Genomic DNA, 13,402 nt, shown 5'->3' with positions numbered 1-13,402 from the left:
TATTTCTGCAGAGCAGGAACTCGGAGGAAATATGTGGACCTGAAGAGTAAACCCAGGACCTTAGTTCACACTGAACCTGAAACAGGAGTCTAAGCAGGAGGTCAGGATGCATGGAGGTGATTTAGCCATGTTAGCTTGCTGAAATCATCCATATGTACATTTATCTGAAAAACTGGTATAGCAGTGGGGAGAGGAAACCATGGAGAACAGCATAGTCAGAGCCTACTGAGTATTTGTAAAACACTGATCATCTCTTAAATCAGATGTCCTGGAACCCTTTAATATTCCTGCACAGAAAGCTTCCAGCAGAGCTGATTTGTTTGCTTCCTTTTGCTCAAGGGTCTGACAGCAATCCATCAAGTATATCTCATCTCATGATCCTCTCTCCTCACGACTCCAGACTACCCTGGTCACTTCCATCTCATTTCCAGTGCTACCTTTGCTGCTGAAACACGGCCCTTTCCATCCAGTGAAATGCAGAAGATTGGCAGGACAAGTTTGATGGTTACCAGCTGTTGTATGTACAAGGTGCATAAACAAAGTGGGTAAAAAGACATCAAATATTTTCTTGTTCTCTCTGCTCTGCGACACCTTTTGAAAAGGAAATACAGGCTTTGGAATGGATACTCCTTTTTTTTTCTAGTTTCTTCTCAACTTTTTCCTTTCCAACAGTGATCTGTACAGTCCCTTTTCTCATTCAGGCAATATAAATAGTACTAAGCACTGATGAGGTCTAATTCTGTTTCAAACCTCAGAAAGAGCTTTTAAGGTTATATCTAAGTCCTCAGAACAGTTATAACTGGAAGAAGAAATGTCCATGATTTAGTGTCTAATAAACAAACCACCAAGGTCAAGATGGCATCTTCTCACATAGTCATAATCACTTCCCTCAACATTTTGAGTTGTTGCACGTATCAGCAGTAGTCCTTCTAATACCCAGCCTCATGTAATCTTCCTTCTATAAATGACTTGCTAAATAGAAGTGGGTGTGAATTATTGCATTGTAAAATAGATTTTTAAAAGGTGAACCCTGCTGAGTATAAAACAACTATTCACGGACAAAACAAACATAGTAGAGGTTTATCTTGTAAATTCCATTGAAGAAACTCTGGGCCTAGATTTACACACACCACCTATTTTGGCCAAAAGCCTAAGAGATAAGTGATTTTAATAGCCTCTGTTTTGGAAAATGAGCCTCGAGGTTGTGATGATCACCTCATCCACAAAAATCAGGGCTATTAAATGTATTTCAAATCAGAAATGCTTTATCCTGCCAAAATAGGTGTGTGTTGCTCATCCCTGGACTTGGGTCAAACTATTCAGTTGGCTTTAAAAGCACTATTCCTTCCAGGGGTTACTCAGCCGTTCTGGGCTCAATGCACAGCTTTTCACAGCGGAGTTGAGTCCTGCTGCCATGTCCTGCCCAGAAGTCTAATCCAAAAATCAGACATCTGGGGAAGCAGGACTGCATGGCATCACTTCCTGCGGCAGGTCCACATGCTGTACACACCTTGACTTCTAACATTTCACCTTATTTACAAAATATTATCTTTAAAACCATTGCACTGGTAACAAAATTGCAATGGGAAGCTAGGAAAACACTAAATAAAGCCCATTTTACTGCTCAATTTCAAGGAAAGCCATAAAATTATCAGTCCTCTCTTTCCTCACTGTATTTTCTTTGCCGTTTGTGATGCTCCGTGGGGTATTTTTCTGTGTGAACTCCATGACGATCTGGCTCCAAATTATCCGAACATAAAACTGAGTTTATGAAGCTTCACTCAGAGGTTACATGGACCCCTTTTATTGGCATAGACTTAAAATGAACCTTAATAAACCTTACAGACTTAGGGGACTTTTTGGTTGTTGGCACTTGCCAGCCACACTGCTCGCATCCCTCTCTCAGCGCTCAGGTGGAAAACGGGCTGGAACCACAACCTGGGGATTTTATAGGGCTGGATTATCTGCTGGTATTGCCCTCTTCCTTCCCAGCAAATCTCAGAGCTGTTTTCTTTGAAAGCAAGCGGGTGATGCTGCAAGGATACTCAGCTTAATGCAGCTTGATCACCCAAGGTTACGGCCAAAAACAATAGGGTCACCTAAAATGAAGCCAAGGGGGGCATTTGCTGGCAGAGGGAGAGAGCTGATGGGATTGAATCTAAAGCATTTCCACCCATGTGCACACAGAAAGCCAAACACTCTGCAGTCCCAACTCCATGGATTTTCCTCAAAGCATCTATTTCTCCTCAGGGTTTTATGATTGCCTCCAACAATGCTGTAATTGCATGCATAGGGCAGCAAGCCCGAAGTTTAATCTGCATTTCTTAGGGCCTAAGCTCTGCACAGGCTGCCCGTGTTTGCACAGAGCTCAGCACAACAGGCACCCAGTCCTGGCTGGGTTCTGCAGTCACCGCTCTAATTCAAGTCATAATATAATAATGTCAGGTTAGAAATAAATCTTCTGGGTTTGGTCCATGTCTGATCCTTCAGTGTGGTGAAAGTATCAGTTGGGAAGCTTTGCTGCATCCCATCCTGGGTCTAACTTTGTGCCACCCCTTCTGACTCAGCCTTGGCTTGGTTCTCACTCAGGGCATTGTCTCAGTACAGATAATCTCACCTTTTCTCTCATTCTGAGCCTGGTTGCTGATATTAAAGACACTGCATGGTTTTATTCCCACAGATCTCTCTGATCTGCATTGTCTGGAGTAACCTAGTGCATCATTTCTTCATTTCTCAGTTCCCTTGGCTTGGTCTGTTATCTTCTATCACATTGTGTACCACAAACTCCTGGACAGTAATTATTCAGGCAGAGCATGAGTGCTCAATAGCACTTACACAGGCAGCCAGTGGCTACTGAGATATTACTTACTACATAAACTGAAAGAAGCAGGACAAATGTGTAATGCTGACAACCTTTTACAATTAGCAAGTCTTCGTTATTGCTGTGAACTATTATTATCCTAACCCAGTAACAACAAAACAGCAGAAGTATAAAGCAGTGCTGTTTAGCTCAGACACAGCTGATACCCCTTTGCTTTTCGATATGTTGTGTATTCTTAGACCAATGCTCCATGCCAGTCCCTGCAGCCAAAAATACACCAAGAGCCTAAAAGAAGTAAAATAGAAACATCTCTTCAAAATTCTTTCAAACAACATGTTTCTTTTTCTCCCTTTATATGGAGCCACAAAGAGAATGAGGAAAGATTAAAACTCACCAAAAGCATTGCTTAATTCCTCACCAACGTGCAAGTAAATAAACCGCACCACAGTAAGTTCAAATCACAGAGTTTTCAAGAGGAAGAGGTTAATCTTTCTGTCAAACATTGGAAATGTTAAATGGTTTTTAAATCAAAAATATAAGCACTGTGCCATGTTTTAGACATGTTTGGGGTGATTTTTTTCCACTGGTCAGTGCTTGTCTCTCATACTTTCTGTTTATCTGAGATAAAATCAGGAGGCATGAAGCGAGTGCTTACTAGAGGCACCAGGTATTTTGAGCAGCAAAGCTGTTTGTTTAGGACACAAAGCCTTTCAACACAAGCCAGAGGTGCTGGACACCGCCCTGCCCCACACCCCCAAGCACTTGCCACAGCCCCCAGTAGTCCTTGACCCATGGGAGAGATGGAGAGCAGAGGAAATGGATGTGGCACAGCAGGAAACAAGTATTCGAAGTCAGCCACAATGCCCCCAGCAACCGTATTCATATTTCATCATAAGGGCTAAAATGGCTCTTAAATGAGGCCAGATTATAGGGCCAACCTAATTCACTTACACTGATGTAAGTCCAGGTATCTGTTACAACATCGCATATTGAGGCTCACTGCAGAGCAAAAGCTGCTGATAAACCCCCTCTAAGGTCAAAGGGAAGCAGATTCCCCTCAGCCAGACCCGAGCTAAAGCCCATTGAAGTCAGTACAAGCTCCTTCAGCTCCAGTGGGTTTGGGATCAGGCCCACAGCAAGCACTGAGCCACCTCTGCTGCCAAAATGCAAAATCCTTTTCCATTGGCTTTGCCAGTTTGGTGTTAATACATGTGTGAAGGAGCTTGGGAGGGGAGGGTTTTGAAGGTTGTTTTTTTTAAGCTGAGGAATGATTTCACCCTTGCCAACATGTGGACTTTGTGCAAAAGTACAGAAGAGGGGGCAGATGTTTTCCTGAAGCCATCATCTCCTGTTGCAGCATCCCGGCAGAGGGTGGATGTGCCCATCACAGGGACCCTTAGGTCCTTCCAGCTTAGTTAGTCCCTGCTCTCTGTCGCAGCAGGGCAAATCTAGGTGGATGTGAATACAGAGCCTAGCTCACCAAACCCAGATGAAAAAAGAGGAGTCTTACTAAAATGTGTGATGCAGGAAGCAAAACATCCCTTGGGCACAGATCAGCACAGCTTGAGCCCCCATTCCTGTAAAACAAGACCCGATGGGACCTAGTGTCACTTTAATGTTGTTTTCCCTCATAAACAACATTGCTCAGAATCACCTTCTAGTTTTTTCTACCATTCGTCTCTTCCCTCACCACCAAATTTTTTTGTCACACATGTCCTATACAAGATGCTGTTGCCCCTTTGGCTTTTCAGGGGAAGGGCTCTGCCTTCCTGTGGCTTTGGGAGCATGTAGCTCAGCCTGTCTCAGCATCAGACCAGTGTCTTTGCAGGCTGTTGGAGTATAAACAGTTTCAGTTGGACACATGTTACACAGTAAGATCATCCAAAACCAAACATTTTCCCACTGCACACAATAAACATCCCTAATAAATTGCATTATGCAGAATATATTTATGGCTAATTTTTTTAATTTAAGCCACCTGGGAGATTTTTGTTAGATCAGTTGATATGAAGGGCTCAGAGTTCCAGTAATCTAATGATATCTAATAGACAAAATAGTATGATGTTACAACAGTCTCAAAGCTTTCGTTTTCTAAGGTCCTCTCAGAGATCAAACTGGCAGAACTCATATTTTTTTGAAATTTTATACATAATTGGTGATGCAATTGCCAAAAATAACCTATTCATAAAAGTCTTGCTCTCCTGGTTTCTAACTTACTGTAATCACGAAGCAGAGCAGCACACTGCTTTGCAACAGAATATGGGTTTGGGTCAGGGAGCAAGGGCTACGGTTGTGTGGCAGTTTCCATTCTGCAGATTACTTTACAGGCAATTTAAATTTAGTTTATAGTTTAAATAGGGCAAAAAAAAAAAAAGTATTGCACCCATTCAGACATGAGCAATTCTTCAGAAAAGGAATAAAGCTGTAACTTGGGTATATCTGTTTTCCAAACCAAAATTTTCCTCCGATATAAGATTTTCTAAACAAAAGCTGTTGGTGCCAAAAGGGACAAAGTGTTTTTCTTTCATGAATTAAGCCCAGACCTGCAATCCTTCCACCATGAAACCCTCATGCTCATCCCAGATCAGCGAACATTTCAAAAAAGACTCGAGATCGTGGCAGTCCTTGTCTATCCAGCCTCTCTCTAGTCAGTACAAATCCCAGCTCGAATTCGTGCGGTCTATCTGCAAGGAGTGCTGGCAGCTTTGTAGTTGCTGGACTCGTTTTAAAGTGCAGCCCCTACCTTTAGCTACTTCCTTGCCTCCTGTTGTTTCAGGGACTTGCAGGCCATGTGGTACATTTCAGCTTTAACTTTGAATTTCCTTTATTTTGTAGATCAAACTTTGACATTCCCTTAAGGTAGCAAGGTTTTATGTCGCTGCATATATCCTAGTTTTAAAAGATAATGCTTCACTGAAGCAGACCACAATATTAAACCCTGAAATAAAAATAATTGTACTTCACTTCCAAACTTCTCTTTCTGGATTAGCTCACATTTCTTTCTCTTTGTTACATATTTAGCACCAAATACAATATTCATTGCAGGCTAGCTTCCCTCCTCCCACATGGCTCTGTGGCTGCCTTTTCTTCCAGCAACACTGGAGAAGGCAAAGCCTTGCTATAGCTTGCAAATGCAAACAAAAGGGAGGGAACATGAAGTCAATGAATGATAAGACAGGGTTGCTTTGCACCCTGCACATTTGAATTTTTTTTTTTATTTAAACTGGCAATGCAAAGAGACAGAATCCTGGGGACAACAACATCCACTTCTTAGCTTCTCCATCCCCTTCCCCACCTTGCTGTTTCTTAGTTAAGTTTATCTGCTAAGGAAACACATCTCTCCAACAGCCACTGCAGCAAAGAGGGCCTGGAGGTGTTTTCTGGTGCTTATTGGTCCATATCACCAGCTATACATGTCAGGGCTGGTCCCTGGTCTGGGTGTTAAGAACTGCAGCAGCAACTAATTGCACATTAATGTGGCAGTAATGCACCAGAAAGCCAATATGGAGAAATAATCCAACCCCTGTAATCCCAGAGCCCCATCTCTGTATCCTAACCTCCTCCTTCCCATCTTTGCAGAACTCATCTTTACTTTTACCCTAAAATACAGGGACGGGGCGTCTCTGAGCCCAGCACAGCCTTGGGGACATCTGTGGTACGGGTAAGGAGTGGTAAGGTTGGGAAAGACTTTGAGCCAGACCTTGGTTTTGCGTTGTCTGAGCTGAACCCGGGTTTTCTAATGGCCATGTAGTTATTAAGGGTGTTCCTGAGATCCCAGCCTTAAGCTTAAGTCGCCATATGAAACAGCGCTGCTTTAACTAGACACATAGATTATAAAACCAGGAAAAGTGGTCTGGTCTGTCCCCCTGTGTAATAAAGGCTACAGGAATTCCCTACATTAATTCCTGTTTAGATTAGCTCATATCTTTTTAGAAAAGCAGCCAAACTTAATTAAGACAAAGAAATTCCAGTGATGTTGAAATCCACCCAGCTCTCGGTAAATTATTTTACTGGTTAAATACCTTCACTACTTAAAATATAAACTGTATTTCCAATCTGTATTTGTCCAGGTCTAGATCTGTCTACTAGATAATATGACACTTGTATCTTGGGATTAAACCTCTTTCTGCTCTTCATGAGCAACTCCTTGCCTAACTCAACTGAAATGATGTAAAAGTGATTGTATTAAATTACAGCAAAAGAGCAGTGAGTCGCTTCAGAGATGACAGCAAACCTAGTTAGATTTTAAATAAACAAATGTCACAAATTCTTAGTTGGAAATCGAAGTGTCTGAACAAGCCCTTCCAAAGTTAAAGTGCATCTCTTCAGAAAGTGGTTTACTGCAAAGCAAGGCAGTATCTGTGGACAAGGCTTCACTACCTGAGATTCATAGAACTCCATCTGCTTCTGCCCTTTCCTCATCCACCCTGGACAACCTCTGATGCATCACTTTACCCTCCCATTCCAAAGACCTCTCCTGATAGAAAATTCATTCCACTTTGTTCTTCAGGAGCTCAGATGGCTTTATCAGAGAACTGTGCTCCCCGGGATAGCCAGGCACCTTTACCGACATTTCAAGTCAATAAATATCTCACAATGAATTCTCCCATCACGGAAGTACACAGTGCATTTGGGAAGCATCCTTGTATATAGGCTCCTGTATAGTAACTCTCACTGTTTTCCCTACATGCATCCACAACACTTCAGAGCCTGTGTGGATGTACAGATCAGTGCACAGGCTGCAGGTGACTCAGAAGCCTGCACATCCCACAGTTCCTCTCTAAACCAGCACATGCATTAATTGTAATTGCAGACATCCAACACATTTATCTGCTTTTCTTTCTGCATGTGCACAGACATATACAGGTATTTTATGGATACATATATATACACATATATCTTTCTGCAGTCTGAGCAGAAGGGTGTGTTATGAATGCACACACATACAGTAAGCACAGACACATACACATTTACGTGCACTTAAATAACTGGGTGAATAGGTGAATATGAACACTAATAGCCATTTATGGCAACAACAATGAAAGCTGTCCCTGGAGCCCGCCTACGGTACAGCAGCCAAATTGATTGAGTATGTAGAGGGCACTGCTGCAGCAATGGCACTCACACGGGCCTCCTTTTAGAAATGATTAATATTTAACCGACTTGGTGAACGTGGCTTTGGGTTTAGTTATGATTAGATAGCAGGGTACACAGAGACATCTCACTAAGGACATCATGGGATGTCCAAGAAGCTTCCACTCGTGGTTCATGAAAAGACAAACAGAAAGGGAAAAGGGGAGAGAGGGAGAGAGATGAAACAGTAAAAACAATCCCTGCGCTTAGCTCCGTTTGTTTGGAAAGAAAAGGGGGAAAAGCAGCCTGAGAGGCTGGTGTAATAAGATGCTGTAGTTTTCATGAAAGAGGTGAAATAATTTTAAACACAGACACACAATGAGTTTATTTATTTAGAAAGTTGTTAAATAGAGTCTGGGAATTCAAATATTCAATGTTGACATTGTACAGAGCTGGCACGGAGCCAGCCCCAGCTCTCCAGAGGGACCCAATGGCCACGGCGCCCCGGCCCTCGCCCCTCCCAGCCCACTAACTAGGTAAAAGCCATTAGTTATACCCACAAGCAATATCTAAATCCGAGTCAAATAATGTTGCCTCAGCCAGCCAACTTCAAAGCTGTGTAAGTGTGTTTGGCTTTTTAGTGCTGGAACTGCAGCAATATGTCACACTTCTGAAAGAGTTTTGTAAACAGTTCCTTCCCCTTTGTAGAAACATTTCTTAAGTTTCTTGTACCCCATGTAAACAGCGTTAATTAACAAGGGTTACATTTTTCATTTACAAGCAGGGCTGTATTAATAACGAGCTGGCCTTTTGGACTGTCCTTTTGCTTTGCATCGTTTCCTCGCCCTGCACTACAGCCGGCCTGGTGTGGCTGGGGAGTAGCCGGGAGGCACCGTGGAGCTCAGCCTCAGGCTGAGCCCCAGCCAGGATCACCGACTGCAGCACCACAGAGTTGGTCCCAAATTCAGCAATGACTGTGGGCCCGGAGTAAAAAAACATGAGGGAGAGAGAGGCAGGAGGGAGGAGAGAGAGGAAGAGAGGAAAACGGAGAAGAAAGGGAAGGAAAAATGATAGGGAAAGGGAAAGGGAAAGGGAAAGGAAAGGAAAGGAAAGGAAAGGAAAGGAAAGGAAAGGAAAGGAAAGGAAAGGAAAGGAAAGGAAAGGAAAGGAAAGGAAAGGAAAGGAAAGGAAAGGAAAGGAAAGGAAAGGAAAAATGGAAATGGGAAGTAAAAGTAAAGGGAAAAATGAAACAAATGAAAAGGAAAAAGAAAGGGGAAAAACAAAATATCAAAAGAAGGGGGAAAATAAAAATAAAGGAAGAAAAAGAAAAAGAAAAAGAAAAAGAAAAAGAAAAAGAAAAAGAAAAAGAAAAAGAAAAAGAAAAAGAAAAAGAAAAAGAAAAAGAAAAAGAAAAAGAAAAAGAAAAAGAAAAAGAAATGGAGAAAGAGAAGGGAGGGGGAGAAGGGAGGGGGAGAAAAAGGGAAAGCAAGAAAGAGATAGAGAAGGGGGGAGGGCGAGGGGGTGAAGCCAGAGAAAGAGAACCAGAGAGAAATACAGGCGAGAGAGAGCGAGAAAGACGAAAAGGCAGAAAGGGAGCGAAAAGCCCGACACACTCTCTCCACCCCGAGAAGAGTTAATGAAGTGCCTAGTCCGAGGCGCGCGGCATAGACTGGGATAGCCCGGCCCGGGCCGCAGCGCCCCAGGGAAGCCACCCGGGGACAGAGCCGAGCCCAGCACACCCAGTGCCCGGGGCCGTGCCGAGCCGGCGGCAGAAGCGGCGGGCCGGGCTGGGTCGGGCCGGCTGTGCGGTGCGCGGGGCCGCGGCTGTGACAGCGCGGCGGCAGTGACGGCGCGCCGAGACGGAGGGGACGGCGACGCGACGGCAAGTAAACAGCCTCGCCGAGAGAGCCGGCAGCCCGGCACGGCAAAGGTTTCCCGGCCCGAAAACAAATTCCCGGACAGAGTCTTAAACAGGCAAATAAACTTGCCGGCTCTGTTTTGCAATCAAACCTTTTCGGCACTAGACTGAGGCAAATTACAGGCGCAGGAAAACCTGCTGAAACTTAGGAAAGTGTTATTTTACTATCTCAGATGGTTGAAGGGATCTGGATCTACCTTGGCTGCCCTAAATTGCCCGTAAAAAAGTGGTGATAAAGTGTAAAAGTAACAAGTGCCTCCTTCTTCACGTGTGTTCCCCTAATCTGATCGCCTTCTGCCTCTTTACGAGGCTGCTGGGTGGCGGGGGCTGCCCCGGGCCGGCGGCGGGGCTGCGGCGGGGGGTTATTCAGGGATACGCTTCAGCAGGCGGGCACGAACCCACCCGGGGGAAAAAGCAACTGCCTCCGGGGGCCAGAGGCCCGGCCTGGCTCGGAGCGGACCGGATCGAGGCTGCCTGCGCAGGTGCAGTGCGGCTGCGGGCGACCGGGCCCGCACCCCCCCGGACCCGCACCCCGCTCCTCACCAGCCGCCTCCCCAAAGCGTGGCAGAAAGGCTTCAGCGTGTCTTTCCCCTTATTTTTACAGCTGGACATTTTAAAAATTCTCCGTGTGACTCTTTTTGTTTCTTCTGGACTTTCTTTTTTACTCTTCTGGGGAGGTGGGCGAAGCCTCCAAATTCTTTTTTCACAGTTGTACACTAAGGTCGGGCAGATGCACGCTGCAGGTACTCTCCCTTAATTAAGAGGAAAAAGCTTCCTTGGCCACTGGTGACATTCGCACAATCGGGGCGATTTCTCTTCCACGCACGGAGCAGGAGAAGAGAAATAATACAAGAAGCGCGCCTGGTCCCGATCGACGCCGTTTTGCACATAAGAGAGTGAAGGCTAAAACGTATTTTGAATTCCCAACCCAGACAGAAAGAACTGAAAAGATAAAAACTTTTCCTCTCTAACGACAAAATTGCAAGGGTCGCCTCCAGCCCTCCTTCCACTTGCTCTGAAACCGAGACCCGAGACGCTCTTCGGGAAGAGGAGGGGGGGCGGGGGAAGGGGAAGAAACAGCTTTGTGAAACACAAATACAAAAAAATCTCATCTTTTTCAATTTGATTTCCTTTATGAGCGGATTGTGACCCAAGGATTGTTTAACGCAATGCATCTGTTGGGGGAGAAAGTGCTGCTGCTGCTGCAGCGACAGCCAATACGCTCAGCCCAAAGCAGAAACTTCGCAGACGATGGGATCTCGCCTGCAGAGCAGGAGAGGAAGCAGAGACAGGGGCAGGAGGTGGGGCAGAACGAGCAGGGGAAGGGGCAGGAGCAGTAGAAGGGGCAGCAGCAGTAGAAACAGCCCTGCATCGCTGCACAGCGGGAAAAGCAAGGGAAACGCCAGGGAAACGCAAGGGAAACTTGACGGATTTGATGGGGAATGTGAGAGGGGTTTTTTTCCATAATTAGCAGCAAAGCAAAGATGGCAACCTGGAGATTTAACACCTTTGTTTTCAAATTGTGGGCGCTTGATTATACACTTTAATATCGTCTAATCAAATGCAGGTTGCTGCTGTTATTGTTGAGGTTTACAGGAAAGCTGATGATGATCTGGAGACATTTTTCGCTTCCCCCTTTCCACGCTCCTCTTTTTTTCCCCTTCACAAATAAAGAGTAAATAAGCATCTACTTTTTACGTCACGCAACTTATGCAACATTTCATCTGAGGTTTTTGTTTGTTTGTTTGTTTGTTTTTCGCCTAACCGGTTTTTTTTTTTCCTTTTGGGAATGTGCCTTGCCATCGCCATGGATATCAAATGAGACTTGCCCAGATGTGTCAGAGAAAAATAAAGACATCAGCAACTTTCAAAACAGGACACGAAAGCAGGCGAAGTTTTGTTGTTGATTCCCTCTTAAAAATAAATAATTAAAAGGGAAAAAAGCTCCAATACGGCAGCAGTTAAAAGCAAAGCTCCCCATCATAAAGGAGAACCAGATGGGTGAGCGTAAGACAAGTCATTAAACGAGGCGGGCTTTGCGTGTGGACGGCCGAGCCCTCGCCTCGCGGAGCAGAGACCTTCGGGCGGCCAAGCTGTTTGAAAAGTGCTGGAAAAGGGCCTGAAATTACAACATTTACATCAACTTTTTAACGGGTGACTCCAGCGGGCTGGGAAGCGCTCAGCGCTGCCCGGCCGCCCTGCTGCTCCCCCTTCCGGCACCCACCCGGACCCCCGCGGAGCATCCCAGTGGCCCCACTCGCACCGCGCTGCGCTCCGCCGCTCGCCCAAGCACTCCCCGTTCCCATGCGCGGTTTGGTGCGCTAGTGGGTGGCGGGGCAGGGCCGGGATGGAGTAGATAGTCCCCGGTAGCTCCACACCGGCTACCTGCGCCCGGGCTCGCCGCCTCCCTCGCAGAGCTGCCGCTGCTCCCCCAGGCACACGCACCCCCTCCTCCGCGCGGCCCCCTGCCCTGCCGACAGCCGACAGCGCCCACTATAGGGCCCGGAGCCTCTCGCACCCCCCCCTTCCCCACACCCCCCCACTCCAGCCCCCGGCAGCAGCAGCAGCAGCAACTTCCAGCGCTCGCCACTGAACTTTTCCTCAACTCCTTCCCCACCTCCCGCCGGCCGCCCGCAACCCCTAGACCAGCTCGGGCCGCCGCACCCCCCCACCCCGCGCCCCGCCAGCAGCCGAGCCTGACCGAGCCGAACCGAGCGGGGCCGGGCCGAGCCGAACCGAGACGAGCAAAACCGAATCGAGCCGAGCCGGGCGGCGGGGCAGGGGAGGGGGGGAGATGCTGCAGGTTGCCTGCGAGCTCCGCGCCGCATCAGACACGTCTATGCAACATGGCAGAGAGGGAGGGTGAAAAGCCAAGAGAAAGGGATATTGCACCTACTTGCGGCCAGCTTCCTCGCCCTGCCTTTGGATCGCATGCTGCCAGTCCCGCGGCCGATGCTGGCGTGGGCTTGGGGTGGGGGTGGGGGGGCTTTTTTTTTTTTCCTCCCGGAGCTTTTCCTCCTTTTTCGCTCCCCCTCTCCCTCTCTCCTCTCCCTCTCCCGCACTCACACTCTCCCTTTCTCTCAATCCCGGCTCGCTATCTCTCCAGCATTGTCAGTTCGGACACCTTCGCACATGCGCACGGGCGGCTCCCCCCCGCTCTTCAACATTTCAGCGCCGCCAAAAAAAAGTTTGCAGCGATCCATCACCACCGGTGGGGACCCTGACAGCCGGCACCAAGGCCGGGACCGGCCGGGACGAGGCGGGCAGCCGCCACCGGGTTGCGCGGCCGCGGGAGCCGGGAGGGGTCACGGCGGGGGAGACCCGCGCGAATCTGGGGGTGGAAGAAATAACACCTTTTTTTCTGCCCTTTTTTTTCCTTTTTCTTTTTTTTTAATGGGATATTAACGTTAGGGCATCTTTGCAACATTTAAATTGTTTATTCTCACTCAGTTATCGTGGATCTCTGTGTATATATATAGTGATCTAATTTGATTGTGTTTTATGATATATACATACGATTCAATTGCACACTATCTCAGCGAACACGCTTTTCCCCCGTCTTGAACTCGGCTCAGCCACCGTCAATTGGG

The 13,402-nt window shown here is 46.7% G+C and overlaps 1 protein-coding gene across 6 annotated transcripts in view; it reads right to left on the bottom strand.

Annotated features, from left to right (window-relative positions):
- Positions 1-12,889, bottom strand: part of MECOM (MDS1 and EVI1 complex locus) — a 336,232-nt gene extending 323,343 nt beyond the window's left edge. For 3 of the 6 annotated variants that reach the window (XM_062005403.1, XM_062005402.1, XM_062005404.1), the window contains exon 1: positions 12,709-12,888. In XM_062005403.1, the coding sequence (XP_061861387.1) occupies positions 12,709-12,745 (37 nt within the window). In that variant the 5' untranslated portion in view covers positions 12,746-12,888. Of the gene's footprint in view, positions 1-12,708 lie in introns of all 6 variants that reach the window. The other 3 variants (XM_062005401.1, XM_062005406.1, XM_062005407.1) reach the window with 3 other exon arrangements.
- Between the last annotated feature and the right edge of the window lie 513 nt (positions 12,890-13,402).

Source organism: Colius striatus, chromosome 12 (genome assembly GCF_028858725.1).
Source record: "Colius striatus isolate bColStr4 chromosome 12, bColStr4.1.hap1, whole genome shotgun sequence".
NCBI classification, from domain to species: domain Eukaryota; kingdom Metazoa; phylum Chordata; class Aves; order Coliiformes; family Coliidae; genus Colius; species Colius striatus.
This window is presented reverse-complemented; position numbering and strand designations above follow the sequence as displayed.